The sequence below is a fragment of the Cnephaeus nilssonii genome (genome assembly GCF_951640355.1).
Source record: "Cnephaeus nilssonii genome assembly, chromosome: 13".
Lineage (NCBI taxonomy): Eukaryota > Metazoa > Chordata > Mammalia > Chiroptera > Vespertilionidae > Cnephaeus > Cnephaeus nilssonii.
This window is the reverse complement of record NC_137084.1, coordinates 5,933,831-5,960,464: the sequence shown is the minus strand read 5'-3', so window position 1 is coordinate 5,960,464 and position 26,634 is coordinate 5,933,831. Positions and strand designations below refer to the sequence as shown.

At 61.7% G+C, this 26,634-nt stretch overlaps 4 protein-coding genes across 5 annotated transcripts; 1 reads left to right on the top strand and 3 right to left on the bottom strand.

Moving 5' to 3' along the window:
• Positions 1-750: 750 nt before the first annotated feature.
• Positions 751-5,523, bottom strand: TMEM151A (transmembrane protein 151A). The gene is made up of 2 exons (XM_079787527.1): positions 5,276-5,523; positions 751-3,057 (listed from the first exon to the last, which is right to left on the bottom strand). Exons 1-2 carry the CDS (start codon positions 5,348-5,350, stop codon positions 1,726-1,728), a joined length of 1,407 nt encoding a protein of 468 aa, XP_079643653.1. The 5' UTR covers positions 5,351-5,523; the 3' UTR covers positions 751-1,725.
• Positions 5,524-7,774: 2,251 nt separating this feature from the next.
• YIF1A (Yip1 interacting factor homolog A, membrane trafficking protein) lies at positions 7,775-11,755 on the top strand. Of its 2 annotated transcripts, XM_079787529.1 has the most exons (8): positions 7,806-7,938; positions 8,518-8,729; positions 8,893-8,997; positions 9,112-9,190; positions 10,560-10,617; positions 10,766-10,921; positions 11,366-11,459; positions 11,552-11,755. In XM_079787529.1, exons 1-8 carry the CDS (start codon positions 7,908-7,910, stop codon positions 11,696-11,698), a joined length of 882 nt encoding a protein of 293 aa, XP_079643655.1. In that variant the 5' UTR covers positions 7,806-7,907; the 3' UTR covers positions 11,699-11,755. The 2 variants fall into 2 exon arrangements, with proteins under 2 accessions (XP_079643654.1, XP_079643655.1); XM_079787528.1 differs by lacking the exon at positions 11,366-11,459 and having other exon boundaries at positions 7,775-7,938.
• An 825-nt stretch (positions 11,756-12,580) lies between these two features.
• CNIH2 (cornichon family AMPA receptor auxiliary protein 2) lies at positions 12,581-17,984 on the bottom strand. Its single transcript, XM_079788983.1, has 6 exons — positions 17,719-17,984; positions 13,939-14,007; positions 13,462-13,509; positions 13,141-13,253; positions 12,890-13,033; positions 12,581-12,695 (listed from the first exon to the last, which is right to left on the bottom strand). The coding sequence occupies exons 1-6, from the start codon at positions 17,797-17,799 to the stop codon at positions 12,668-12,670; spliced, it is 483 nt and encodes a 160-aa protein (XP_079645109.1). The 5' UTR covers positions 17,800-17,984; the 3' UTR covers positions 12,581-12,667.
• Positions 17,985-18,772: 788 nt separating this feature from the next.
• On the bottom strand, positions 18,773-26,169 carry RAB1B (RAB1B, member RAS oncogene family). Its single transcript, XM_079789047.1, has 6 exons — positions 26,028-26,169; positions 24,282-24,354; positions 23,915-24,010; positions 23,707-23,802; positions 20,249-20,380; positions 18,773-20,163 (listed from the first exon to the last, which is right to left on the bottom strand). Exons 1-6 carry the CDS (start codon positions 26,153-26,155, stop codon positions 19,969-19,971), a joined length of 720 nt encoding a protein of 239 aa, XP_079645173.1. The 5' UTR covers positions 26,156-26,169; the 3' UTR covers positions 18,773-19,968.
• Positions 26,170-26,634: the final 465 nt, after the last annotated feature.

Here is a 26,634-nt window from a genome sequence, read left to right as displayed (position 1 = left end):
TTTATGCAGGCGGGTCCCACTGCCCAGGACACCCTCTGCCCTGTCTGTGCCTGGGAGAACCCCTCCCATTCTCGGCACCCTTCCAGGGCCACCCCTCGCCCTTACAGAGCCTTCGCCCGGGTTAGAAGAAGGTTCCCTTTATCCGGTGGATGCAGTGCCGTGCCAGGGCTGGAGGAGTGGCCCCCGGGCTGGATTCCACCCACACGTGCCCCTCAGCCCAGCACCGGAAACACCTCGCCCAGCTGTTCCTGGGCAGAGGCCACGTGCAGGGACCACGCCAGCTCCGCCAGGAGGTGCGGCTCTTCCTTAGCCCCACGCTGTCTTCAGCGCCCAGGCCCTGATGTGGGCTGGCTGCTTTCTGCTGTGTTCCTCAGCCAGCTCAGCGCCCACTCCCCCAGGGAACTGAGCTCTTGCTCCCCACTCTGGGGGCGTCACCTTCCCTTAGTCCTTAGCACGCCCAGCAGCAGAATGAAAGCCCCACTGGACTGCAAGAGGGACCACTTGGACCACGCCTTAGGAGTGACCCAGATACCAGCTGACTGAGTCAGCTGCTCAGAGCCGCTCAGACCTGAGTCTCAGAGGCCCCAGGCTGGGCAGGGAGGTTCCCTCTCAGCTCACCCTGCCCCTGGGGTCACTGGAGCGCAACCCCGCATCCCCTCCCAGAACCCAGGCTGGCCCATTGCCCTGGTCGTGGCGGCCCTGGACCCACTGCTCAGGAATGCACATAGAAGACCTTCCATTTTATACCTTTTATTTTATCTGCATCTCCACTGTCTCCTCCCTCCCCCACCGGCCCCTGAGAGGGGGTGGAAGCCCCAGTTGGAAGGGAAGGGACTACTCTTTCCTCCCTGGGAGAGGGACGCTGTCCCCTGGGCCAGGCCCTACTGATCAGGGAAGCAGAGGCCTCCATGGCAGAGCAAGGGCATCGTCCAGGAGGCTGGTCAGGCGGAGGCCCCTCGGATGCCCTGTGGCCCTGGGCCCTGTGGATCACCAGGAAAATGACGAGCAGAGAAGCCCAGAGGGTGTGTGCGTGGCTGACAGAGGCAGACCTGGACTTGGGGGGGCGGGGGGTGTGGAGAGCAGGGACCAGGGAACGTGGTTCATGGCCCTGAGAAGGAGCCTTGGGTTATAGGGTTGCTGGATGTGGGTGAGTACACCAGGGAAACTGGGGGGTAGGATGGGGCAAGGCTGTGCTCTAAGAACCAGGCTCCCAGGAGGGGCCGTGCTGCAGGGTCTGATCAGGGACGGGCCCCAAGAGGCCAGAGGGCCGGAGGGCGGCTGTCGGGGGTGGAGGATGGGGACCTTGGTGGGCGGGAGGGCCAAGGCCGTGGTGCTACGGTAACAGCTCTTCAGCTTCACGGATGTCAGCCCAGCTGGCCATGGCCCCAAACCACCCATTTGTGCTCTGGGCTGCTCCCGGGCTCCCGGTATGGCCTCAGCCACGCAGGGAGGACCCACAGGAGGCAACAGCTGTCCCCAGGACGCCTCCATTTCAGCCTTCTGGAAACTTCCTCCCCTGCCCAGACAGAAAGACTCCCAAGACAGATCATCTGCCATTGCAGGGGGTGGGGCCTGGTGGTGGAGGGCAGGAGCCATGCTGGGACAGTTCATAGACTCGGCTTCGGTGGAGCCCCGACAGGACCCGGGCTCACTGCCTTTTAGTCTGTGTGGGGCCGTCCCTCAGGCATGGGGGCCCTGGGTGGGGTGGGGGAGGGGCACGGGGTCTCAGAAGGCGCCCTGCCCGTCCCCCTGGCAGCCGCTGTCCCCGTGGACAATGAGCACCGGGAAGTAAAGGGCGTCCTCATAGCACGGCGGGCTCTCCAGGGGCTCCGTGTCCTCCCCGCGGCGCCCCAGCGGCCCCCCACTCAGGCTCCGGAAGACCCCGGGCGTGGCCCGGCCGCCCGCTCCCAGCGAGAGGCGGCTGCGGCTGAAGGGCAGGCGGGGCCCGCCGGGCCGGGCCGGGGGCAGCGAGTTGCTGCTGACGGAGCGGCGGCAGCGCTGGCAGCCGCGGAGGTAGGCGCCCGAGCCGGCGCCCATGACCACCGCCTCCGAGTAGCTGGGCACCAGCTGCCGGTTGGAGCAGATGTGCCACTCGAGCTCGGTGAAGTCCACGGTGGCCACGCGGGAGAGCGGCGGCGCGCTGGGCGGGGCGCCGGGCGGGGGCGAGCCGGCGCCGAACAGCTTCTCCACCTGGTAGTGCACGTGCGCCGTCCCGCACGCCGCCACCACGCGCAGCGGCCAGGACAGCGTGGCGGCCGACACCAGCCAGAAGACCCAGGCGCGCGCGTACCAGGGCGGCCGGCGCGGGTCGGCGAAGACCATGAGGGAGTCGCGGAAGTCCACGTCCTTCAGGTGCATGCCCTCGCGCGCCTCCAGGTAGTCGTCCAGGCCCTCGTTGGCGCCGAAGAAGCGGGCCCGCTGCGTGAGGTACGAGGCCTCGGCCTCGGCGCTGCCGAAGCTGAAGCACTTGGTGAAGCGCAGGCGCGTGGCCGCGTGGTCAGCCAGGCCCACCAGCTCCTTGGACACGTCGCGGACGCCGTGCGCCGAGTAGTCGAACTCGGCGCGCGCCGTGCGGCTGTCGGCGCGCTCGTGGTAGACCTGCGTGGTGGTGTAGGCGTCGCCGTTGCGGTAGCGGGTGATCTGGCGCGTGCGCCGCACGTAGTGGTAGCTGGTGGCCTTCCACCAGACGCAGGGCGGCGCCTGCTGCAGCCGGCGGATCAGCGCCAGCACGGTGTGCGCGTCGGTGCGCGGCGCCTGGCAGGACCGCATGTGGCAGTGCCAGCACTCGGCCAGGTAGAGGAGGTAGAGGAGGGAGACGAAGGCCAGGGGGATGTACAGGTAGCCATCCGAGCAGGGGCTGGCGGGGTAGGTGGGCGGCGGGGCGCCGGCCCCGCGGGCCAGGGCTGCCTCGGGCCCCAGGACCAGCCGCGGCACGGTCGCCAGGCGGCACCAGGCCACCACGGCGCCGCAGGAGTGGATGAGCAGCGTGAGGAGCAGGCACTTCCAGTGGGACTCGCGGCACAGGGAGCTTCCCAGGGACTGTTTCAGGGGCCGCTGCTGCAGGGCGGGCAGACAGGGAGGCAGCGTCAGGGCGGCTGTCACTCGTGCCTGCCAGCCGCTCCAGCCCAGCGAAGGAGGTGGTCTGTGCTCCCCACTCTACAGATGAGGAAACTGAGGCTCTGAGAGATTGAAGAACCAGCTCCAGGCCTCTCACCCTTCTGGCTAACTCGCAGGAGAGCTGCAGGACTCAAACCCAGGCCTAGCTGCCCCGAGTCTATCTGGGCGGGGTCATTTCTCAGCCAAGGGCATCTAGGACAAAACGGACCCATCCCTGCCAAGGGAAGGAAGAACCCTCTAACTGGCCATTGAGAAAACTGAGTTCTGGCCCGGCTCTGCCCCAAACTTGCGGTGTGGTCTTGGTCATATCCCTGCCCTCTCTGGGCCTCCATCCCAGACCTGCTGGTGTGGAGGCCAGGGTGGCAGGGGCCCTAAGGGTAAAGAGCACCGGCTTTGGAGCCGACTGTCCCGGCCCCGGGCTGGCTCCACCACTTACTGTATGACTTGGGCAGGTCCCTCATGCTCTCTGGACCTCAATTTCCTCATCTGTGCACTGGGGGTGTTGAGAGGATTCAATGAGATCATGTGTGTGAAGAGCTCAGCACAGGGTCTGGCCGTGGGAATAAATATTATTCCTGTCACCCTGAGACGCCCTCCGGCCCTTTGGTTCCACTAGGGACAGCAGGAGACTTGGGAGAGGTTCTTAAGGAAATGAGAAAGAGGGAGAGCTGGGAACGGGGGAGGTGTGAGTCTGGGGGAGCAGATGGAGTGCGGCCTCCACTCCCCATCTGTGCTGAGGGAGGGGGTAGGACCCGGCTGCTGGGCCGCAGGGGCCACTCCCGGGCCCAGAGGGTTGGGCCCACCCTTCCTGGCAGCGCTGCCAGCCTGTCATCCACCTCATCCCCAAGGTGCCTATGGAGAGAGAAGGTGGGGGCCGTCGGGAGAGGAGGGGAAAGGAAAAGGGGAGACGTGGTCTCTGGTGGAAATAGCAAAGGTGGGGTTAGTGGGCCACCTCTCCCACTCCAACCCCCAGGCCTGGAGAGACCCAAGAGGAAAGGAACCACTCCCATCCAGCCCCGGGCCTGCCCTCCCCCTGCATCCGCCACCACAGTGCACACCACCGCCCTGACCCGCAGGGCCAGCGATGCACACACCCACTCATGCACACATCCCACCCCACACATCATCACAGACCCAGCCACCGCAGATGTGTGTGCTGCCTGCTCATCCAGGACACACCAGATCCTCACCTGTGCCCAGGGCACAACCCCTATCCCTACACCACGACGTGGTGTGCAGGCACACATGCACACACACACCACAGGACACATGCATGCATGTACATGTTACACATTCACTGAAGTCCAGGAACATACCCGGCCCTCACGTGGCCGCAGTGTACATTCCACCCCCACCCCTTCTGCAATCTGACACCCACACCCACAGACTGGCTCTGTAGGAGAGGCTTCCTACAAAAAGACACTCACATGCACTCACACATGACCACTTTACCAAGCCCAGCGGCCCATCAGGCCGCACCTGACCTGAGGGCCCATAGGTCCCACCCAAGGTGTGGGGAGTACGGACCAGCATTCACACACCTACAAGCATTCACCAAACACACACATAGACCACTCACCACGTATCACCCAACACCCCACACAGCTAGGGCTGAAGAGGAGCCATCCTGGGGGTCCCAGCCAGCAGGATAGGTCTAGGCCCTCACAGCTGGGTGAGGAAGCAGGGGTACCAGAGGCCTCCTCCTTCCTCTTTCCCTTCCTCCTTCCACTATCTCTACCTCCCCCCCTCCCCACCCAAGTGCCTGCTACTGCTGCTGCATTGCAGGCTCTGCCTGGCACCTCGTGAGCAGCCAGGACAGGCTGGGGGCCTGACCCCTGGGCCCTGGGGGTGAGGGCAGCGCTGCGGAATGGGGGTTTGAGGGGACAGGCGCTGACGTCACAGGAGGGGGAAGCTGAAACAGGGGACGCGGGGGCGGGAATCGCCCCCCCACACATCCCTTCCCAGATGCCCCACCCCTGCACCCACGCGGGTCCCTAGGCCCCGGACCCCTCGAAGGGCGCAGGCTACCCCAATGACGTCATTGTCCGCAGGGGCTCGGGACTTCCCACCTCAGCCCCTGTCCCGGGATTCGCTCCTTCCCTTGCCCCCTTGCCCCGCTCCGACCCGGCTCCGGCTCCCCACCACTCAGAGCCCATACCTCCTCTCGCAGCGGCTCGCCGTCCGTGATGAGAGCAGGCACCTCCCCGCCATCGCCACCGCCGCCCTCGGGCATGGTGTTCTGGCTGCTTGGGCGACCAGGGCCCGGGCCCCGGGCATGATAGGGGAGCACAGAGGGTGCCGCTCGGCCCGGAGGGCGTCCGCTCGGCTCGGCGGCCGCGGAGGGAGTGCACCGAGCTCGCCCGAGCGCGGTGGCGGCGGCGGCGGCGTTGGCGGCCTCGGTGCCCGGCGCCCCGCCCTCCGCTGACCCCGCCCCCGCGGCACCGGCGGCGCCGCCGGCAGAGCCTGGTACCGCGGGCGCTGCCCCAGCCCCCAGGAAGCCCAGGCTGGGTGCACCGGCGCCTGGGTTCCCTCCTGCCGCGCTTGCGCCTGTGATCCGGGGCGAGTCTTCGCTCTCTGGGGCCCGAGTTTCTCCCGCTCCCCTACCCCCGCTGTGCAATGAGGAAGGAGCATTTCGAAGGTGGGTGTCTACTTCTGAGGAGCAGGCCCAGGCCTCAGTCCACCCAGACCCCAGCCCGGGAGCCTCGCTTGTAGGAGAGGAGGCAGTTACAGCCCAGACAGATGGAGAGAGCCCCATTAGCTGGACAGAGGATCTGGGCTCCACTTAGCGCAGGCTGACTGGGGGCCCAGGACTGCAGGCTGTGTGACCTTGGGTGGGCACGCTCCATCCGCAGCCCCACTTTTCCCACCTGAGGAATGCAGATGGAAAGGCGCTAGATTCAATCAAAGCACAAACATCCATCACACGGTTCAGGGGGGGAACCTGTCCTGCCCGGGAGGCCTCCTCCCAGGTACCTGTAGCTCCAGTGCTGCTCCCTGGCCCTCAGGGGCCTCAGACCTGCACACCTGTCCCTGGATCTGGGCCTGGCCCCCAAGCTAGACAATCGGTGGGTGGACATGGGGAGCTGCAATGCAGGCAGGTTTTGTTTTGTGATTCTCGCCCCCCCCCCCAAAGGGCAATTCAAAGGCCATTTGGTTCAACACCCCTGCCCATTTAAAGTTGAGGCAACTGAAATGGTAGAGAGAAGGAAGGACTGACCCTGGGTTCTATCCATTCATTACGTACTTACTGGCACAGATGTTTATTGGGTGTCTTCTATATGCAGGTACTGTGCGTGGCACTGTGAAGACAAGGGCAGGAGTGGAGAATGACACCAGCCCTGTCCTCATGGACGTTACATGCAGGGCAAACTGGTGCAGCCAAAGGGAACCTAGAACTGGACGTTCAGCCTCCACCCCAAGCCAGGTTAGGCCTCTCTTCCCTTTGTCTCTCGGAGAGGCACAAGTAGAACTGACTTTCAAGGATAGCTAGACTTTGGACAAGTGGACATGAGGAGGAAGGGCATCCCTGCTGGAGGGGACTTTTGGGCAAAGGCACTGAGATTGGACCACGTGGGCCAGAAAGTCACCCGGTGTAACTGGACACTGGGTAGCTAACTAGAGGGAAGTCACAGACACCCTGATCTTGCTCCTAGAAAGTGGTGGCTGAGGCCTGTGAGAAGACTGGTCCCCGAGGACTGTCTCCGGGGAGGTTGAGTGGTCAGAAACTGGGTGGAGAGAAAGGAGACCCAGGGATCACGAGTGAGGCTTGGGGGTGGGGGGGTCTCACTTCGATATGACCGAGATGACCGCAGGGCCAGCAATGACTCAGGTGTTTATCAATGGCAGCACATCTCCACCGCCTATACCACAAAACAGGCCTGGTCAGGATCCTGTCCCAACGATGCCATCCAATCTCGGGACCTCAGTTTTTCAATATGTGTACTGGTGTTGGTGTGGATCGAGAGCCCAGGGCCTTCCAGCAGCAGGCCCCCGGCCGGGGTCTGCAGGATGGCGTCAGTGGCAGTAGATCATTTCAGCACCCGACGACGGACAGCACCCGCGCAGGAAAAGGGGTGGGAGGCGGGAGGAGGAGTCAGCATCCCCGGCTCGCTGGGCTGTGCTGTCACAGCCCGGTCCGGCCTCCTACCAACACCTCCCAGGCAGCCCGGGCTCCACGCCAGGACTCTGGAGTGTGGGGGACGGGGGAGGAAAGCGAGTATTGAGAGCGAGGGGCAAAAGACCAGAGGGGCGGGGCTTGGCCAGAACCCCACCGCCCCGGCCCTCCCGGAGTAGGTGCGGCGAGCGAAACTCCGTTCCCGGATCCCAGCCGCAGCCGGTCTACGCCGGGTGGCCGCCGGGTGTAGTCGTGGCAAGACTGGCATCAAGTGCCCACTGCGCAAGCGCGGAAGTAACTCTCAACACCCTTCTACGGTAACTTCCCTATTGGCTGCTCCGGCCGAACCAGCAAATCCACTATCCAATCCGAGAGCACCTCGAATTGCTCCGCTTTCCGCCCCTCCCGGAAGTTGACCGCTGCCGAATCCGCTTCGGCGACGGATTGGCAGCAGCCAATTGGGAGAGGGGAGGGACGAGCCGCCGCCGCCGAAGGACCAATAGCCGGTGGCTCACGATGACGCTACCGACATGGCGGCTGCGGTCGCACAGCCCGGGGACGTGTCGGGCTACTCAGTAACTCCGGCCGGTGCTCAGCGAGCGGAGCGGCTGCCTCATTAGTATTCGTACCCACGAGGCAGCGCAGCGGGCCCTCCGGGAGAGCGAGCGTCGCGGCCATGGCTTATCACTCCGGCTACGGAGCTCACGGTGCGTGGGGCGGGCGGGGCGCGGCCCACCTGCCTCCGGAGGGTCGGCGGCACGGCCCTCTCACCCCGAGGGAACGGGGCGGCCTGACCGCTGCCCAGGGTGGCGGTGTCATTAGAGTTCCTGCCCAGCTCCACTCGACAACGCGTCCTGGACTTCGCCCTCTCGGCCGATCTTGAGATGGGGCAGTGACAGCACAGCTGGGATCCCCATTCCGGACCCGGGCACGAACAGGGCCGCCTCCAGAACTCCATTCCCTGTCATGGCCCTGCTGGGTCCCCGACCATTGCCTAGGGTCTCCGGGTACCCAGCCGTCGCCTTTCCCACCTTTGTTCATTTGGAGATGCCCCTGCAATTGTCTTCTCCACCTAGCAAACCTCTCACTCTCCAGGGCTGTTCAGAGATCACTTCCCTTGAGAGGCCCCCAGGAACCCCGAGGTGGGCAGCCACTCCCAGGCACGGCCTCCGCTCTTTCTTTGCCTACCTTTAGCTCCTCTGAGAAGAACCCCTGGGGAAAGGGAGGGTGGTTTGGGCTCATGCTTAGTATTCCTGTCACCTACTCCGCTACCTACAAACCCACAGGCTCCAAGCACAGGACCCGGGCAGCTCCGGACCCCCCTCCCCTCTTCGATGACACAAGCGGTGGTTACTCCATGCAGCCAGGAGGATACCCAGCCCCGGGAGCCGACGTGGCCTTCAATGTCAACCACTTGCTTGGGGACCCAGTGGCCAACGTGGCTATGGCCTATGGCAGTTCCATCGCATCCCATGGGAAGGACATTGTGCACAAGGAGGTGTGGTGCTCCCCCAGGGCGAGGGTGGCAGGATTTCTGGCCAAGGCTGGGGCGTCACGGAACCCCACCTGCTCCTCACAGCATCCCTCAGGGAAGGAGCACGCGGAAGAGCACCCTGAGGTTCGGTGCACTGTGCCCCAGCCTCCTCTCTCTTCCCTCCCAGCTGCACCGTTTTGTGTCTGTCAACAAACTCAAGTATTTTTTCGCTGTGGACACAGCCTATGTGGCCAAGAAGCTAGGGCTGCTGGTCTTCCCCTACACACACCAGGTGAGCCGGCAGGCCCCCTCGCCTCCCTCATCCTGCTCCGGACTCTGGCCCCACACCTCAACCCCCTTCTTTCCTCTCTTGTCTTTTCCTCTTGGCTGCCGCTGCCATTGCCAGAATTGGGAAGTGCAGTACAGTCGTGACGTCCCTCTGCCCCCGCGACAAGACCTCAACGCCCCTGACCTCTATATTCCCAGTGAGTCTTTGGCCTGGGCTGGGGGATGTGAGGGGACTTGTGTCTTGAGGCGCCAACGAGGAGAGAGTCATGTGTTGCTTCAGCATCTGCTCTTGGTGCTTTTGTGTGTGGCGTTCACTCAATACCAGGTAGACAGCGGGCTGACCAGGAAGGAGCTTCCTGGGTATGCCTTCAGCGACCTCAGGGGACACCCTTTTGACACCTTCCTGCCTCCTGACTTGGACTGTGCACCTCCCTCCCCAGCCTGGAGCCTTGGAGTTAGACCTCACCCTGGCTCCTTTCACTCTTTTGTAAAACAGCAGTCCCTCCTGCAAAGGCTTGTTGTGGAGTCTTAGTGCGGTGGTGTGCACTCAGCACAGCCCCTGGCCCGTAGGAAGCGGACAGTGACTAGTAGCTGTCATCATCATTAGCACTGCCCCCCAGGCCTGCGCAAAAGCCCCCTCCTTCTGAGTTCCCAGGCTTCCTGTCCACATGGCACAGGTCATGCTGCCCACACTTTGCTGTGGCTGGCAGACTCTACACCTGACTCCTCTGCTCTGCGAGTGCCCCGGCCAGCCCGCAGAGCAGCTGCCGGGAGGGCGGCTAGCCAGCCCAGGGCCGCGGAGGGACATGGGCTCTTCTTCCATCCTTCCTTCCATTTCCCTCTCAGGACCGAGTAAGGCGGGCACTCCACTCCCCTTTTACGTGGAGGAGCCAAGCCCAGAGACTTGAGTATCTTGCAGGTGGTAGAGCTGGTTTCCTGACCCCAAACACTGCCCTCTGGTGGACACATCTGGTGCTTCAGGCGGGCGGAGGACAGGACTGAGGAGTTACTAGTAAAGCTGTGAAAGCCCAGCTCCCACTGGCTCTGAGCTTTGTGAAAACAGTCACACGTGGAGCTCTGCATGGGCAGGGTGGCCAGAGCTGTAGCTGGCACCAATGTCCAGACCTAGAATTGGCTGCAGGGAGGTCACCCCAGGGCCTGGACCTAGGGACAGCCTGGGTCGTCCATCCAACCTGCACTTTGGTCCTATCGTTTTTCCTGAGATCAGTTTGGCCCCGCCTGTGGGTCTAGGATGAGCAATAGCCTTGGCCAGTGATGTTTCTGAGATACAGCAGGAAACTTGGTGAGTTTCCTGGCACAGGGACGGAGCCAGGTGGCTTGGTGGTCCTGAGAAAAGGATCAGGTGGCATTTACACGGGGAATGGGCTGAGCTGGGAAACGCATTCCAGGCAGGGTACCGGGGGCTGAGTGTGAAGGTTGGTCAGGTTGGGATATGCAGGGAAGGAAGTATGAGGGGGAGACGGGTGTCAGTGGCCTCGAATGCCTAGTTGGGGAGGGCTCTGGTTGAGGAAACCAGGCTGATGGCATCTCTCTGGCTCTTGGCAGCAATGGCCTTCATCACCTATGTATTGCTGGCTGGCATGGCACTGGGCATTCAGAAAAGGTCAGTGCCAACCCCCTCCCCCTCCTGCTCTTCTCCACAGCAGCCTCGGGGATCTGTGCCAGGCCCCAAGCCCACTCCCAGCCCCCAGTCTCACACCTGCCACCGGATGGCTGGTTCTCAGTTGCCCCTGCCCCTCCCCCGGCCACAGGTTCTCCCCAGAGGTGCTGGGCCTGTGCGCAAGCACAGCTCTGGTGTGGGTCGTGCTGGAGGTGCTGGCCCTGCTCCTGGGCGTCTACCTGGCCACCGTACGCAGTGACCTGAGCACCTTCCACCTGTTGGCCTACAGCGGCTACAAATATGTCGGGTGAGCACCTGGGAGCCAGGCGGGAGGCTGGCCTTGGGGAGGGCTCTGTGGCCCTGGGCTCCTGGCCTGCATCGCCGTAGCCTGGAATGGTGACCCTGGGCGTGCCTCTGCCCCCTCTATCATAGAGACATTTCCAGCAGTCGCTTCAGGAATGGTGTAGTGTCGTTCAGGTGGGGAACGTACAGTCAGTCTCCGTGGGAGCACAGGGGAGAAGGGTCTGGAGCTGGGGTAGTGAAGCAGGTCTCAGATCCAGGTCCTGGGCCGAGTCCTGGGCCTTCCAGATTCATTCTGAGTCTAGGTCCCTGTGGGGACAGACTGGGGGCAAAAAGCCCCGGGTGCTGGTGGGTGGGGTCTGCTGGGCTCTGGGCCCTGGCTGGTGCGGCCAGTCTCAGGCCGGGACCCTCGTGGGGGTCTCCAGCCACCTCCTCACCCCTGGCCTTGCAGGATGATCCTCAGTGTGCTCACAGGGCTGCTCTTCGGCAGCGATGGCTACTACGTGGCTCTGGCCTGGACTTCGTCGGCACTCATGTACTTCATCGTGAGTCTGGGCTGCCCCCGCCCCGTCTTCCCCAGGTTGGAGCTGGGGGTGAGCCCTCCCCGTCCCAGCTCAACTGCAGCTCTTTCTTCCAGGTGCGCTCTTTGCGAACAGCAGCCCTGGGCCCCGACAGCATGGGGGCCCCAGCCCCTCGGCAGCGTCTCCAGCTCTACCTGACTCTGGGCGCTGCAGCCTTCCAGCCCCTCATCATATACTGGCTGACCTTCCACCTGGTCCGGTGACCCCTGGCCCCCACTGGCATTGATTTTTCCATACATTAAAGATTTGATTTCCTTGGTTTTGTTTGACCCTCATTTCTGGGGCCTGAGGGGGGTTGCTGGCACCTCTGCAGTGTCCAGGGGAACAGGTTTGAGACTGTCTAGAAGAAGGGTTTCATTAGGAGCAGCTGTTAATGCTCGGGAATGTGATGGTGGAAGGGGACAGCTGCCAGGGAGACCTCGAAGGCCTCTGGTCCATCTGAGGGGAACCCCAGAGGGGTCTGTGGGCTGGTGCGCAAGCCTAGCTGTGCTGAGGGTGTAGCTCATGGATGTCCCTTCTGTAGTCGCTTTTCCCCATCTCTTCGAGCCTTTCAGGAGCAGAACTGGGGCCCAGGTGTTTGCAGTAGTTTATTCATATTTTGTCACAAATGGCCGGGGAGGGGGTGCCGGACTCCTCCAGGCAACATAGAAAATGGGTCCAAGAGACAGGGTGGGCTGGGCTGGGCAAATGGGGGCAGGAAGGAGCTTGAAGAGAGAGCCTGGGGAAGGGGAGAGGGCAGACTAGGAGTGGGACTGCCCCCCTGCTGAGCCTGCTCATTCTGGGTGTGGGTACCCCCCCACCTGCAGGGGGAGCCTCAGGGTGGGGTTGAGGGGGGGCCCAAAACTTCCAGGGTCAAGCCCTGCCCCTTGGCAGGGCCCCAAGTCCTTCCCAAGCTTGGACAAGGCCGGAGGTCCCGCCCCTTCCAGGACTGACCGCCATGCCCACAGGCTGGAGCTCCTGCCCCTATTGGGAGCTCTGCCCAGCCCTAGTCCAAGGGGAGTGGGCTCTGGAGGCGGGAGGTCCCCGCAGCAGCAGTTTGGGGGTGGAGAGGAGGCTGGGGGCACCAGTGCCCCTTCCCTCCTCAGGGCTGAGGCCACTGCGGCCGAGGAGCAGGGCTGGGGGTGCACAGGCGTCCGGTCCGTTCTGGGCTCGCTCCCTGGCCGGCTTCCCCCTTAGAAACTCACCAGCGTATAAACCATACTGTGGGAAGACGAGGCAGTAAGCGGAGACCTGAGCAGGCCCAGCTACCGGCTGCCCGCCCTGCCACACCCTGGCTTGCTCTCAGTCCTCAAGGGCAAAGGGCAGGCACTAGGAGCCCAACCATTCCTGGGATTGAAGGCATGGTGCCCGGAGCATCCCTTCCCTGACTCTGACTGCGGTGGGCAGGGCCTCACCTGTACAGATAATAGAAGAAGGAGAGCAGGTAGAAGGCGAGTTTGCACCAGGACTCCTTCTGGCAGTAGTTGAGGATGTCGGCATTCATGATGGAGACTGCATCATACATGACCTCAGAGCCATCCGCAGGGCGGTGGAAGTACCTGGGGCGAGGGAGGGACCTGAGTGCCCACCATCCAGGCTCCCACCCCCATCCTGCCCCTGGTTCCCGCCCCCCCCTCACCCTCCCTGAGGCAGCTGCTTCCCTCACCTCCAGAGGTGGTAGAAGAGGAGGGGGATGTTGAGGCCCAGGGTCACCCACTCGGCTGCGCACAGAAACATCAGACAGAAGAGGCCGTGGATGGAATACTCTGGGACCACCAGCTGGGGGGTGAAGGTGAGAGGTCAGTGGCCTGGTGCCAGGACAAACCCACGCTTCAAGGGCATGGAGGGAGCTGGGATTTGGAAACTGCCCGCCCGCCATGATCTCCTCCCAGGCCGCAGAGCAGACCAAACCGGCTCCGGAGGAGGAGGGTCCCAGAAAGGGGCTGAGCTGGGCTAGGAGCCTCCGGCCTCCGACCCTGACACTGACCTTCCTCAGGAGGCAGCAGATGCGTTCGATGTTTTTTAAACGCTCGCGCTGTAGGGGAGGAGAAAGCCGTGATGGGGACAGCGGAGGCGGAGGAGCAGGTATTGGAGGCACCCGCCACCCGCCCGGGCTCCCGCACCGCCCTGCCTGTGGCCGCCAGGGGGCACCAGAGCAGTCTCGGCAGGAAAGCAGCCACACCATCCCCATGGCAACCGTCACCATGGAGGGACTTTCACCCGCATCACCACGGCAACGGCGCAGAGCTTGGCAACGGCTGCCCCACCAGGAGGAACCCGCGCCCTGAGCCCGCGCCAGGTGTTTTCACCTGGGGTGGGGACAGACAGAAGAAGGGGCAAAGCCTCCGGTCCTCCTCCCTCCGCACATACACCCCCGTCTCCCCGTCCCCCACCCCACTCAGCCCACAACAGATGGAAAGACAGACGGACGGACACACCTCGGCACAGCACATGTATCACTTACTGCCCGCGCTGGGTTCCCCTGGTCGATGGGGTTCTTAAAGTCGGTCCGAAGCTCATCAAAGGCTATGATCTGGGGGAGGGGTGTGTGCCTGTCAGGGTTGGAGCAGCAGCGTATGGCCCCCCACCCGTCCTTCTGTGGGACAGTAATTCATACATGGGGGCCAGACCAGATGGGGCTTGCTGCAAAGGTGGAGAAACAGGCTCAGGGAAGGGCAGGGGCCGGCCCAAGGTCAGACAAGTCCGGAATGGAACCCTAGTGATGCCCAATACAGGCCATGTCCACGATGTTTCCATCCAAAACACCCTGAGATGGTATCTTCTGCCGAGCCCTGTGCCAAGCACTGGGGTCCCCGAGGCCTGGGACACAGCTCCTGCCCTGGTGGAACCCCAGGCTTGGGAGAACTGGGACTGCATTCCGGGGTGATCAGGGCTGCAGGGCACAGGGAGAACCTGAAGTGGGTGCCTGACCCAGTGTCGGGGTGATGCAGGGTTCCGGCTGGACTCCGGTGTTTGTCTGGTGAACAAATGGGGGGGGGGGGCAGTCTGAGCAGCAGGAACAGCAGGTTCAAAGGCAAAGGGCTGAAAGAATATTCTGGAAGTTGCAGATTCCATGGGGCTAGAATGAAGGTGTGAGGTGAGTGGGAAGAAAGAAGGAAATGGTGAAAGATGGGCTGGAGAGGTCAGCAGCCAGCCATGGGTGCTCCGTGAGGCTGGACCGATGTTGGACTTGAACAAACAAGGAATGGGGAGCCACTGGAGGGGTGTCATGCAGCAGAGTGGGGGCGCCAAGTCGACGTAGAATTGATGGAGCAGGAATTACAAACTGGCTAACAGTTTCAGCCAGGATGTACATCATGCTTACTCGATGCCAGCAGGCTTTATGTTTGTGAACTCATTTAATGCTTGCAACAACCTGATGATGTAGGTATTATTTCCATTTTGCAAACGAGGAAACAGACAGAGAAGTGACTAGTCCAAGACCACACAGCTAGTCAGTGGCAAGCCAGGATTCTAACTCAGACTCCAGAGTAAAATCCGTAACCACCTTACCTTATTCGGGACAGACCCATGAGGGACTGTTAAAGGAGTGTTCGGTGTTGACGGGGATCTGAGTGAAGGGAGCGCAGTGGGAAGGAGAGGTGGGTGGGCTCCAGGGCTATTTAGAAACCAGGCTCCGGAGAGCCTGAAGAGCATCGGAGCCGAGGCAGAGGGCCCAAGGTGCCTTTGTGTGTTAGGGCACCTGGTGGGGCAGTATCCTCACTGGGATGGGGAACTTGGGGGGAGCAGGTGTTTGAGGGGATGATGGGACAGACCTCGGGAGAACTGGCACGGGAGGAGGTCTGGCAGAGGAACCTTCTGGGGTTCCCTCCCCTCAGCCGCAGCCCTAAGATGAGACAGCAGGCCCACCATGCCCTAGCAGCCCAGACCCCAGACGGCTGGGAGGGAGAGAACACGGGCTTCCTGTTCTCCATCTGGAGCAGCACCCCCAACTCCCTATTGCCTCTGGGCAGCCACCTGCCTGCCAGGCACAGCAACAGGGTCCAGCAGCGAGCGGAAGGGTGCTGCCTGCCTGCCCCAGAGCGGGTACCATCAGCAGGAGGCGGGTGTCTCGCCTCCTACCCCCCAGGCTGCCTGGCGCTGACTCAGCCCCCTGGAACAAACAATCCCCCGTGGTGACAGCTGACACGCGTCACTCACCATCAGGGTTGCCTAGCAACCATTGGGCTTGGGCTCAGGCTGTGGGGTGGGATCTGGGGTCCTGCCCTGAAAGGTTCTAATTCTTACCAATTTGGATCTAGGACCACACCTCCTGTCCCCACCCCACCCCCTGAGCAGGCCCTACTCTGGGCACTGTAATGTACACACCACAAGCCCATTTCACCGACGAAGAAACAAACTCAGAATGAGGGGTCTCTGCTAAGGTCACCCGGCGAGATCGCTGAGCCAGCACGGCGCCTGACTGCAGTAGGTGCTCAGTAAATGTCTGTTGAGACAGCTTGGGCCTTTCTCCCAGCTTGGGGACCCCACAAGGGCAAAGCCTGAGTCTTATTCATCCTTGACTTTCCCAAAGCCACCAGAGCTGGTTCTCAGGAAGCATGGACACAAGTTGGTTGGATGGATGACTTCTCTGAGGACCCCCTCAGGACAGGGACCCCCCATAGGGACTGTGGGAGGCCTCTGGGTAGGGAGGGGCCCAGGAAGGGGCTTCTTGAATCCTAGGAGCCTTCCTCCCAGGAGCTGGTTCGCTCTGAGTCCCCAGTCTCAATTCCTTCCGTCCTCAGGACCCCAGCCCTCCTGCTCCTGCCCCATAGCTCTGTCCAAGGCCCAGAGGAAATAGGGAGCTTAGAGAGATCAAGATGGACCCCGGGGGCGGGGGTGGATGGAGAGAGGGGAAGAGAACAGAGAAAGGGGGAGGGAAAGGAAAAAGCAACTGAGAGGCCCAGAGAGAAAGACAAAGCCAGGGAGAGAGAGGGCTGGAGATGGTGTGTGTGTGTGTGTGTGTGTGTGTGTGTGTGTGTGTGTGAGAAGGTGCCTAAGGGAGCTCACTCCTTACACAGGAGAGACAGTCTGAGTCCATGGAGTCCTGATAGAAAAGAGACAGGCAGCGGGGGCAGCAGGGGATGGTGAAGGGAGAGACTGGTCAGAGCTGGGGAGGACCACGGAGCAGGCAGGCAGCAAATCCCAGGAAAAGGAAGGAGAAAGGAAGTGGGGAGACCAGGAAAGAGGCAGGTGAGACAATGCGGAAGAAGTGAGAAGGAAGGAAGGGGGGACAGGGAAGGACTTGAGGGGGGAAAGGGTAACCCCACAGAGGGAAAAGTCAGGGAGGTGTGTGCTGGAAGTGCCAGCAGAGTTGAGTGGGCCAGGGCGAGATGGGTTGGCTGTGTGATGGGGCTGAGGAGGGACAGAGGAGGAGGGAGGGCAGCGAAGGGGGGGGGGAGCTAAAGGCCCCAAACAATGAGCTGAAAGGCTGGTTGATGGTTCTGTGGTGAGGAAGGGAGCCAGGCAGGCGCACCACCAGGATGGCCGAGAGAGAACGGGGGAGAGGGGACCTCTCTAAGGCAAGGCGGTCAGGATGAAGAAATGAGAAATGGAGATTCTCAAAGGCCAGGTGTGAGGCCAGGCCACAGTGAGAGACAAACCACAGGGAACAGCAGACAAAGGGGAACGCGGGGGCAGGCAGAGGAGGGAAGCTGGAAAGTGGGGAGGAGACCTGGTGGGAAAGGAGGGGAAGGGAAACCCAAGGTGAGCTGGGGGGGGGGGGGGGGCAGGTCTCTGGGGCTGCTTAGAGGCAATCGCTGCTGGGTCAGGAGGGGGATGGGAAGGAAAAGGGTTAATGGGCTCTGCGATCTGTGGGTCCTGTAAACAGATGCAGTTGCCATAGCAACCGGCTCCATCACTCAGGCTGGAAAAACCCACAAGGGGGGTGGGGGGAGCAAGCAGACCGACGGAAACGGGGGCAACTGGATGGTGATGGTAGTGGGGGCAGAAAGAAGCAAGAACCCCAGAATTCCACCCCACACTCCAAGGCTGCTTGGGGCAGGGGAAGGGAGTCAGGGACTGACATACCCGCGGGGGCGGGGGCGGGGGCGGCGGAGGAAGGGGGCCTCCCTGGGAAGGGAAGCCGACCACAGGGTATTAATGGGGCCACAGAAGCCGGCCGGTGGGGGAGCAGAGAGGAATCCCCAAGTTTCCCTGGGCCCTGAGACCATCCATCCTCGGGTGCCCTCCCGCTCCGGGCGCCCCTTGCCCCACCCCGCCCCCAGCCCCAGCCGGGCCTTACGTGCCAGATGACAAAGAAGATGAGGGAGGCGCACAGCACCAGGGTGAGCATGTAGCAGAACGCGGCGAAGGTGAACGCCATGGCCCCCGCGCCGGGCGGCCCGGGGGGCGCCAGCGCGGGGCCCGGGCGCAAGGGGACGCCCCCCGGCCCGCGCTTAGGGCCGGCCGGGCATGGCCCGCAGGGCTCGGGCTCGGGGGACGCTGGCGGCGTGGCCGGGGCCGGGGCCGCGGGGCCGCGGGGCGCGGGCCGGTGGGCTCGGGCGGCGCGTCCGCTGCCGACTGCCCGGGCCCCGATCGCTCATCCTGCGATCCCTCGCCCGCGGCTCCCTCTCTCCAGCCCGCGAAGCCGGCGGGGCGGAGCCGGGGGCGGGGCCGCCGTGCCAGCGGCCTCGGGCGGGGCCGGGTCTTCGTGAGCCCAGCCGCCAGTGCGACCTGGCCCGAGTGCCAGCACCCGCCCCAACCTGGGCGACACGTAGGCAGGGACGCCCATCTCTGGCACATCCGCCCCTCCACCGGCCACGGGGTCAGCTACAACCCCCCTCAGACTAGGTTCACTCGGACCAGCACCCACGCCCGCTCTCACCCTCCGGCCAGAGGCACACTGAGTAAGGGCTTAGGTGGGGAGCACTCGTCACCGACCGGCGGGGGGGGGGGGGGGGGCAGAAACATCGGGCTTGAATCCGGTGAAGCCAGAGCGGGGGCCGAACCAGAGGGCTGGAAAGATGCGGGCCAGGCCCAGGGGGGCACGATGCCTGGGGTCCCCGGCTATTGCCCAACTTCACACCCTGGTTGTGTGCTGAGCGGGTGTTGGCATTCACCTGGTTGCTGATGGCCTGCCTCCTTCCCTGTTGGAATCGTGCTGGGCCCCAGGGGGACAGACCACAAGCACAAGCCGCAGCTCTCCTGGCTTCAGGAAGTGGGTCAAGGACTTTGGACAGCAACCCTGGGGTACAGCCCAAGCCCAGGCCCCTGTGCAGCCCACCAAGCCCAGGGCTCCAGTTCCAACCCCCACCTCAAGGCGGCTCCCACCACAGACCACACACAGCCACCGCAACTTCCTTGCAAAAACCCTCGGCTCACCCGAGGGCCAGTGGAAATTTATTTTTTTGTCCTTTCTGTCTTTTCCCCAAAGTGGCTTTTCCTTGCAAAATGCCTGACATGACACCAGAGGGGAACCTGGGAGAGGGACTTAAATACAAGCTGGAAGGCAGGGCACAGGTGGGACAGGCGAGAGACAGCACAAGGGACATGGCTTGTCAGGTAGAGACCAAAGGTTTGTTTTTTGCAGGAAGAAGCTGTGCCAGAGGGCCAGGGGCTAGGATCCTGGGTGGGAGGGGGTGAGCAGAGAGGCCCCCAACCCTGGGTTGCACCCATATTCCCCAGAGAAGTAGCAACAGAGGACGAGGATCTGCCCTCGTAGGCTCCAAGGAAGGGAGGGAGGAGGTGCCGGCAGAGTGAGGGTTAAGGCTGGTGCCCAGCCTCTGGCACGGTGCGCCTTCCACCTCCGCCTGCCTCGAGGACAAAGGGGCACGGTGGGCAGGCAGCACATGGGCCTGGCTCTGGCAGGGCAGGGGGTGGCAAGAGCAGGCTCCCTCTGGGCACAAGACACAGGCCCAGCTCGGCTGCCCGCCCACCTGCACTAGATGGGCTCAGACCTCACTGTAGCTGGACGGCTGGAGCTGTGAGTGTGGGAGGGGTGGGAGGAGCAGTAGGGAGGTGGCGAAAGGGGGGGCTGTTGACCCCTGTAACCCCCATGCCCATCCTGAGGTCCGACCTAGGACCCTGGATCCCAGGTCCTGGTCCCCCGGTCCCATTTCTGACCCTGGGCACTGACTTCAGCCTGGGGCAGTAGAGGCCAGGGAGGCCCTCAGTTTGTGGGGAAGGGTCGGGCAGGGGAGAAAAGAATAAGGAGAGAAACCCACTGCAGCATACAGGGGGGCCGGGGAGGGAGACAGACAGAGGGGCCCTCATCCCAAAGAAAAGTGAACGGTGGGGGATCTTTTAGTCACCTAGAGGCCGCCGCAGAGCAAGGCCCGCCCCCGCCCCAGCCCCAGGTCCTGGGTGTCCTCCCTTGGGGGCCCGGGTAGAACCGAGGCTCAGGGTGGCAGGCAGATGGGCCAGAGGGAGATGAGGAGCCAAGGACACCCCAAAGCCACAGACTCAAATACCCCAGGAGAGGGAGGCACCTCCTGCCCCCTCCAGGAGCATCATCTGGAGAAGGTGCCCCTCCTGTCCCACCCCCATGCCCCTTCTAGCAACAGCCGCCACCAGCTGGCTTCACAGGGGTGCTGTCGATCTTGAGGTTGGGTCGCTCACCCCCGGTGGCAGCCCCAGGCCCCATCCGCTTTTTTATTTCAGCAGCCATGGTCATGAACGCCTGCTCAACGTTGGTAGCATTCTTGGCACTCGTCTCCAGGAAGGGGATGCCCAGAGAGTCTGCAAACTCCTGACCAGGGGAGAGAAGAGGAGAGAGGCGGGCGTGAGAGGCAGTCGCCCCCGCCCCCCTGGGAGGCCTGGCCCCGGCCGCTCACCTTGGCTGTGGTGTTGTCCACCACCTTCTTGGTGGTGAGGTCACTCTTGTTGCCCACCAGGAGCTTGTTGACATTCTCGCTGGCATAGCGGTCGATCTCCTGTAGCCACTGCTTCACGTTGGCATAGGATTCCTAGGGCAGCCGGGGCCAAAAGTTACTTTGCTCCCCACTCCCACGGCTACCCTAGACATGGAGAGCAGGGGCTTTGAGGGGAAGGGGCGGCCCTGGACTCAAGGGACCCACAGGAAGTGCTCTCCTCCAGGCTCCACTCTCCTCCCTGCCCTCCTCTGTCTGAGACTCCAAAAGCCAGCCCCAGCCCGGCCCCAGCTGTCTGCCGACGGCCCAACACCTAACAGTGTAGGCCCAAGGGCCTGCAGCTGCTTCTCTCTCCGATACACAAAAAGGTTGGGGAGCAAATGGCATCAGGAGAGAGGCCAGGAAGAGACAGAAATCAGAGGAACAGGTCAGCAAGGATCACCAGGTTCTCGCAGTGCCTTATAGTCCCTTTAAGGGTGAAGTCTTGGAGCCCGTGGCAGGTGAAGGGTCCTTGCAGCGGAGACCCTGGCCTAAGAGGGAGACAGGTATTCTGGGAACAGAGTCTAACATTCATCCTACCTCTGGCACCAAGAGCCTCCTCACTCGGCTCTCTGGGACTTTGCCATTCCCCACCCCCAACCGGCATGCAGGAAAGGACGGAACTTTCAGGGTTGTGCTGGAGCCAATGCCACTTTCCTTTCTGAGGAGCCAGAGATGACAGATATCACCAGGGTTCAAACCTACACCCCCCTGCCATGTCCCAGGGTTCAAACTTACACCCCCCTGCCATGTCCCAGGGTTCAAACTTTCACCCCCTGCCATGTCCCAGGGTTCAAACTTACACCCCCCTGCCATGTCCCAGGGTTCAAACTTACACCCCCCTGCCATGTCCCAGGGTTCAAACTTACACCCCCCTGCCATGTCCCAGGGTTCAAACTTACACCCCCCTGCCATGTTCCAGGGTTCAAACTTTCACCCCCTGCCATGTCCCAGGGTTCAAACTTACACCCCCCTGCCATGTCCCAGGGTTCAAACTTACACCCCCTGCCATGTCCCAGGGTTCAAACTTACACCCCCTGCCATGTCCCAGGGTTCAAACTTACACCCCCTGCCATGTCCCAGGCTGGGCCCTATGCTGAGCTCTGGGGATAAAGAAGGAATGATACCTGGACCCTGCCCTAAAGCACTTGGGAAAGGAAGGACTAGACCAGGACACACACGGTGGCGTGACAGGGTGCCGAGCGCTGCAGGGACAGGGGGCGGGAGCTCCAGGACTATTACTGCCTGCGGAGGCTCAGCTGACCCACACCTGAAGGGACGAGCTGGCCTTGTGAGAAAGCGAGTGAGGTGTGGGGAATGGTGCGAGGGGAGTAGACGGCATTCGCTAGGTCACAGAGTGCGAGGGGCATGGTGCCTTTGGAGTGGGGAGAGGCTGAATGTTGCTGGGACACAGGCCCTAAGCAGGGAAGGAGAGGGCGAGGAGCAGGCTAGCACCTAGAGGAGCTTAGCCTGGCTGCATCTTAGACAACCAGGAGCCAGTGGGGGGTTTTCTTAGGGAGGGAGTGGCAGGAACACACCTGTGTTCTGGGAAGACAGTCCTGGCAGGAGTGTAGAGGCCAGATCAGAGCGGCAAGAAGATGGAGACCAACAGGGAAGAGAAGCTGTGCCCTGACCAGGGAGTGGGGCAGGGAGGAGCACAGGACCCAGGCAGACTATCCTGGGTGAAGCCCTAGCTTTGCCATTGACTGTGTGACCCCAGATATGTCACCTGGCCTGAGCCTCAGTTTCCTCTCCTCTATAAAGCAGTACCTCCCAGTGGGGCTGTGAGCATGGGATAATGAACGCAGGCCTTCTCATAACAAGTGCGTAATTAGAAGGAGCTGCTATTATCCCATCACTGCTATTATTATGAGGAGCCAGATTTGAGCGGGGATGGGGGAGGACAGAGAGGGCCTCAGACTGTCTGGATGGGGGAGGGAAGAGTTTTCTGGCCAGGCAAAGAGGGATGCAAGAGCTGGTTCAGGGAGAAATGGCGAGGCCAGTGTGGACACTGGCAGATGGCGTGGAGCTCACGAGAGGCTGTCCAGGAGCAGGAGAGGGTGCGCTCAGAAGCAAAGAACCCTGGATTCAAACACTGGCTCTGCCTTTCCGGGCTGCGAAACCATGGGCAAGTTTCTTAACACCTCTCCAAGCGTGTCTCCTCCCCAGGAAACGGGACCCACCACTTAGTTCACTGGGTAATACTGTGAAGATTAGGATACAGACACCAAGTACCAGCGGAATGCCGGACAAGGAGAAGATCTACAGTGAGAGCTACTTAGACACAGGAATCCCAGAACATAAGACAGAGGCCAAACCACTAAGTGGCCCAAACCGTGCAGGGAGTCAGGAGGCGGCTTGGGGCAGTGTCAGGAAGCACCACATACGGGGTATGGAGGTCAGTGCAGGGTGAAGCAGTGAAAAGCCACTGAGAAGATCATCTAGCGCAGCAGGAGCTGGGAGAGCTGGAGTTAGGAGAGGACAGAGTGAAAAGCCACGAGAGGTCGATCTGGGCGAGAACTGAAACGAGGTCACAGGATTTGGCAGTTAGAGGTCCTTGGTGACCTTTGTGTGAGTGGAGCACAGTTCACCCGCCGCTTGTCCAGGAGGCACCACCACGGGTCCCTGGTGAGCCGGAGAGCCCCGCTGCCCTAAGAGAGGGACTCCTCCTGGCCCGGAGCTGATGTAAGCATCTCCATGTCCCCAGAGCCTGGTCCCCACTAAGCAACGAGGTTTGGTAGAAAGAACAAAGTAGAATCAGCAGACTAGGCTTTCTGTCTCTGCCACGTGACCAGCTGCAGGACTCTGAGCAAGTCTCCTCTCCGCTCAGACCATCTCACCTGTGAAATGGGAACACAATGCAGACCTCCAGAGTGCTATGAGCACCCAAGACTGACAGGCTCTGTCAACTATGAGGTATGCCGTGACTGCTTCTAGTTAACATATTGCTGCCAAAGACACACGCCTCCTGCTGCCACAACAGGCACAGGGCTCCCAGACCTCTGCCCACACTGGGCCCAGAGTGCAGGCCCCTCGCTTCCTTGTCTAAAGCTCGCCATTGGCTTCTCTAGTATCTTTACACGGGACGCCATGGGCCCAGCACAGCAACCAAGCAACTGACTCAACTCCCTCAAAACACAGGTGCCCAGATGGTCCAAAATAAGGTGGCAAGTCTGTCGGGGAGGGGCGAGGCCTGGCTCTGTTAAGACCCTGCGGCAGGGCCTCTGAGGATCTGTTTCTGCTGTTTCCCTCTTGGTGAAATGGTCCGGGTCCAGTCCCCTTTCCAGGCCACATCAGGAAGAGGATGGGAAGAGTAAAAAGAAGCCAGAGTCAAAGATCTGAGGCTGAGAAAGCAAAGCAGGGGGAGGTGAGCCCAAGAGTACCTGGTCGGTGACGTCATACACCACAATGATGCCATGAGCTCCCCGGTAGTAGCTGGAAGTGATGGTCCGGAACCGCTCCTGACCAGCCGTGTCCCACTACCAGACAGGAGGAGAGAAGGGCAGGTCAGCCCCGGGCTCCATGCCCAGAGCCCCTATCTTCCATGGCGGATGCCTCGGCACCAGGGACTGTGGGAAGAGCGACACTCACGATCTGAAGTTTGATGGTTTTGCCATCCAGCTCAATGGTTCGGATCTTGAAGTCCACCCCGATGGTGCTGATGTAGCTCTCTGTGTATGTGTCATCCTGGAAGATCAGGGGCCAGTGAGATGTCCTGAGTGGACAGGCCGGAGGCCTAACTAGAAAACCTCCCTCAAGTTTCCCGCCCCAGCAAAGCTCCTAATTGCACCCAACTTGCCAGCCACGTGCCCTTGTTCAGTCAGCTATGTTGCTGGCAGGTCCTGCAACTTCATCCTTGATCCCCAGGTCTTGTAACTACTGTGCTCTGGGCTGCCCACTCTCCCTCCAGCCACCAGCCAGAAACCCAGGAGGATGGTACGGGAGACTTCTTACTCACAGCAAACCGAAGGAGCAGGCATGACTTGCCCACGCCCGAGTCACCAATCAAAAGCAGCTTAAACAGGTAGTCACTAGAGAGAAAGGGTGGGAAGGTGTGAAGGTAGGTAGGGAGCCCACCCGCCATCATCCTGGAGCCACAGTTACAGCATTCTCCCACACTGAGGCATGCCTCAGTTTAGAGTACTAAGGTGTTCACAAGATCCTCCCACAAGTCCCAGGAGGGGGAGAGCTGACCACCCCCATAACACAGCTGGCCCAAAGGCATGAGTATGAATTCCCACTTTACAGAGAAGGAAACTGAGGTACAGAGAGGGACATGACTTGCTGAGGATCACAAAAGGTCAGGTGACAGAGCTGGGTATCCTACCCTGATTCCTGACAGGCTCCATGGTCTGGAGCCCAGTAGGGACTATCTAGGGGACCTGCCTGGACTGCCCTGTGGGGTACCTGTCTTGGCAGGGGAGGCCCCAGAAGTGGAAGCCAGGGCCCAGCCTAGAGCTTGTTGAGTGAGTAACTGTGTAAAGAGCACGCTATGAAGCCTCTAAGAAGAGGTGGCAATAACAACAGTCAGCAGTTAAGACGTATCGCGTTCCTACTTGTGCCTGACCCAGTGCTAAGAATTTCAAATGCACCCTTGCATTTAAGCCTCGCAACAGTTCAGTGCAGTGGGTTGTTGTTATTCCCAATAAATGAGCAAACCAGAGTTCGGAGAAGGGAAGTGGCTTGCCCTGAGTTACACAGCTGTTAACTTGAAGACTGGAAACCAGGTTCAGACCCCCAAGTCTCTGTGAGAGCCTGTCAGTTCCCTTCTCTAACCCCCTTGCGATCCAGCTCAGAGCCTCACCCTTCCCCGAGGAAACCCGAGGCCTGGATCTGGAGGAGAAAAAGGAAGTGGCAGCGGGGGGGGGGGGGGGGGGGGGAGAAGAGAACTGACACTTCAGGAAAACTGTCCATGAGAAGTCTGGGACAGAGATGTGGGCCACCTACCCCTAGGGGGAGTGACCAAGAAGGAGAGTTTGAGGAAAAGGGAATCTCACTGGAAGGGGAGAAGCAACTGCCACACTCATCTAAACATCAGCAGTGTGACAGCCAGGGAAGGGGTGTGACGGGACACTGGGGCTGCGCCAGGGAGAGGAGAGGGCAGGAAGGGACCGGGAGCGCAGGGCAGCTGGGCCCAGACTGGGGCAGGACCTGCGGCGGGAGGACCTGCGGGAGAGCTTCCCCGAGCGGCGCCTCGGGGCCTCCCGCGTCTAGCCAGCCCCTGGGCCAGCCCCAGGAACCAGATTCCGGGAGAATGGGAAGAGCAGACGGATTTACGGCCCGACCTAAAGGGCAGGAGTGTGGACCGAGACCGGGAACCATCTGGTGAGAGACCTTAACGCTGAGGCCATTGTCAGCACCCAAATCGCCACTTTTAACCAGATGGGGAAACTGAGGCCTGGAGAGGCCAGGGCTGCGGGTCACCTGACCTATAAGGCCTGTTAGGGTCAGTCCCTCGGGCTCCAAGTAGCGTCCCTCGGGGACGCAGTCTCTGGGCCCCGGGTGCAAGAACTAGGGGTGTGGAGCCAGGGTCCTGGGGGCCCCGGGGGAGGGGCAGGACCCGGATGTGGGGGGGGGGTCAGCGGAAGAGGGACCCGGATGTGGGGGCCGCACAGTCCTGACCCGGGCCGGACAACCCGGTAAGCGCACAGCCCCGTACTCGGGATCGAGGCTACGCCGGACGGCGCAGGCGGGGCTCACTCACTATTCGGGGTTCATGGCGGCAGCGGCGGCCCGCTCGGTCGCTCCCAGTCGGCTCTGCTCCGCCTCCTGTTCCAAGATGGTGGCCGCTCCGCCCCAGAGGCCCCGCCCGCGACGCGCAGCCGCAAACATTCCTGACTGGGACCTCGCTGCGTTGCTTCTCGGGACTTGTAGTCTCCTTACGTTGTCCAACATACTCCGCAGCGCAGGCGTAAACCGGGGAGCCCGAGCCTTCTAGCTCATCACTGCGCATTGCCTTCTGGGGCTTGTAGTTCACCCTTTGGACATACCTGGGCTTTTGGACAGCGCTTGGGAGCCTATGGTGTCCTGGGGTTGGAAGCTCTATTTAAGCTGGATTGACACATCTGTCTGACAGAGGCAGTTATCCCTATCCTCCCGCCTCCCGGAGTATTAGTAAAAGTTCATTTCTCCAGGGTCCTTCGTTTACTGGCGTTCCTAACTCAGCCACAGGCCCCGGGGGAAGGTGTCCTCATCCACATTTTATAGATGGAAAAATCGAATTTCAGTAATTCGCTCAAGGTCTAACAGCTTACTAAGGAGCAGAGCTCAATCAAAGCCCAAAATTCTCTAGAACCTCAAAGATGAAAACT

What these genes read in the sequence shown, in the direction of transcription:
- TMEM151A (XM_079787527.1), bottom strand. Translation starts at nt 5,350, where the DNA reads ATGCCCGAGGGCGGCGGTGGCGATGGCGGGGAGGTGCCTGCTCTCATC. An exon ending in GCGAGCCGCTGCGAGAGGAG is followed by an intron (nt 3,058 to 5,275) that starts GTATGGGCTCTG and finishes CCCGCCCTGCAG; the next exon opens with CAGCGGCCCCTGAAACAGTC.
- YIF1A (XM_079787529.1), top strand. Translation starts at nt 7,908, where the DNA reads ATGGCTTATCACTCCGGCTACGGAGCTCACG. An exon ending in TCTTCCCCTACACACACCAG is followed by an intron (nt 8,998 to 9,111) that starts GTGAGCCGGCAG and finishes TGCCATTGCCAG; the next exon opens with AATTGGGAAGTGCAGTACAG. An exon ending in GCACTGGGCATTCAGAAAAG is followed by an intron (nt 10,618 to 10,765) that starts GTCAGTGCCAAC and finishes CCCCGGCCACAG; the next exon opens with GTTCTCCCCAGAGGTGCTGG.
- CNIH2 (XM_079788983.1), bottom strand. Translation starts at nt 17,799, where the DNA reads ATGGCGTTCACCTTCGCCGCGTTCTGCTACATGCTCACCCTGGTGCTG. An exon ending in AGGGGAACCCAGCGCGGGCA is followed by an intron (nt 13,510 to 13,938) that starts GTAAGTGATACA and finishes CCTCCCCTACAG; the next exon opens with CGCGAGCGTTTAAAAAACAT. An exon ending in TCTGCTGCCTCCTGAGGAAG is followed by an intron (nt 13,254 to 13,461) that starts GTCAGTGTCAGG and finishes TTCACCCCCCAG; the next exon opens with CTGGTGGTCCCAGAGTATTC.
- RAB1B (XM_079789047.1), bottom strand. Translation starts at nt 26,155, where the DNA reads ATGTTTGCGGCTGCGCGTCGCGGGCGGGGCCTCTGGGGCGGAGCGGCC. An exon ending in TGTATGACGTCACCGACCAG is followed by an intron (nt 20,381 to 23,706) that starts GTACTCTTGGGC and finishes CGGCTGCCCTAG; the next exon opens with GAATCCTATGCCAACGTGAA. An exon ending in TGGACAACACCACAGCCAAG is followed by an intron (nt 20,164 to 20,248) that starts GTGAGCGGCCGG and finishes TCCCCTGGTCAG; the next exon opens with GAGTTTGCAGACTCTCTGGG.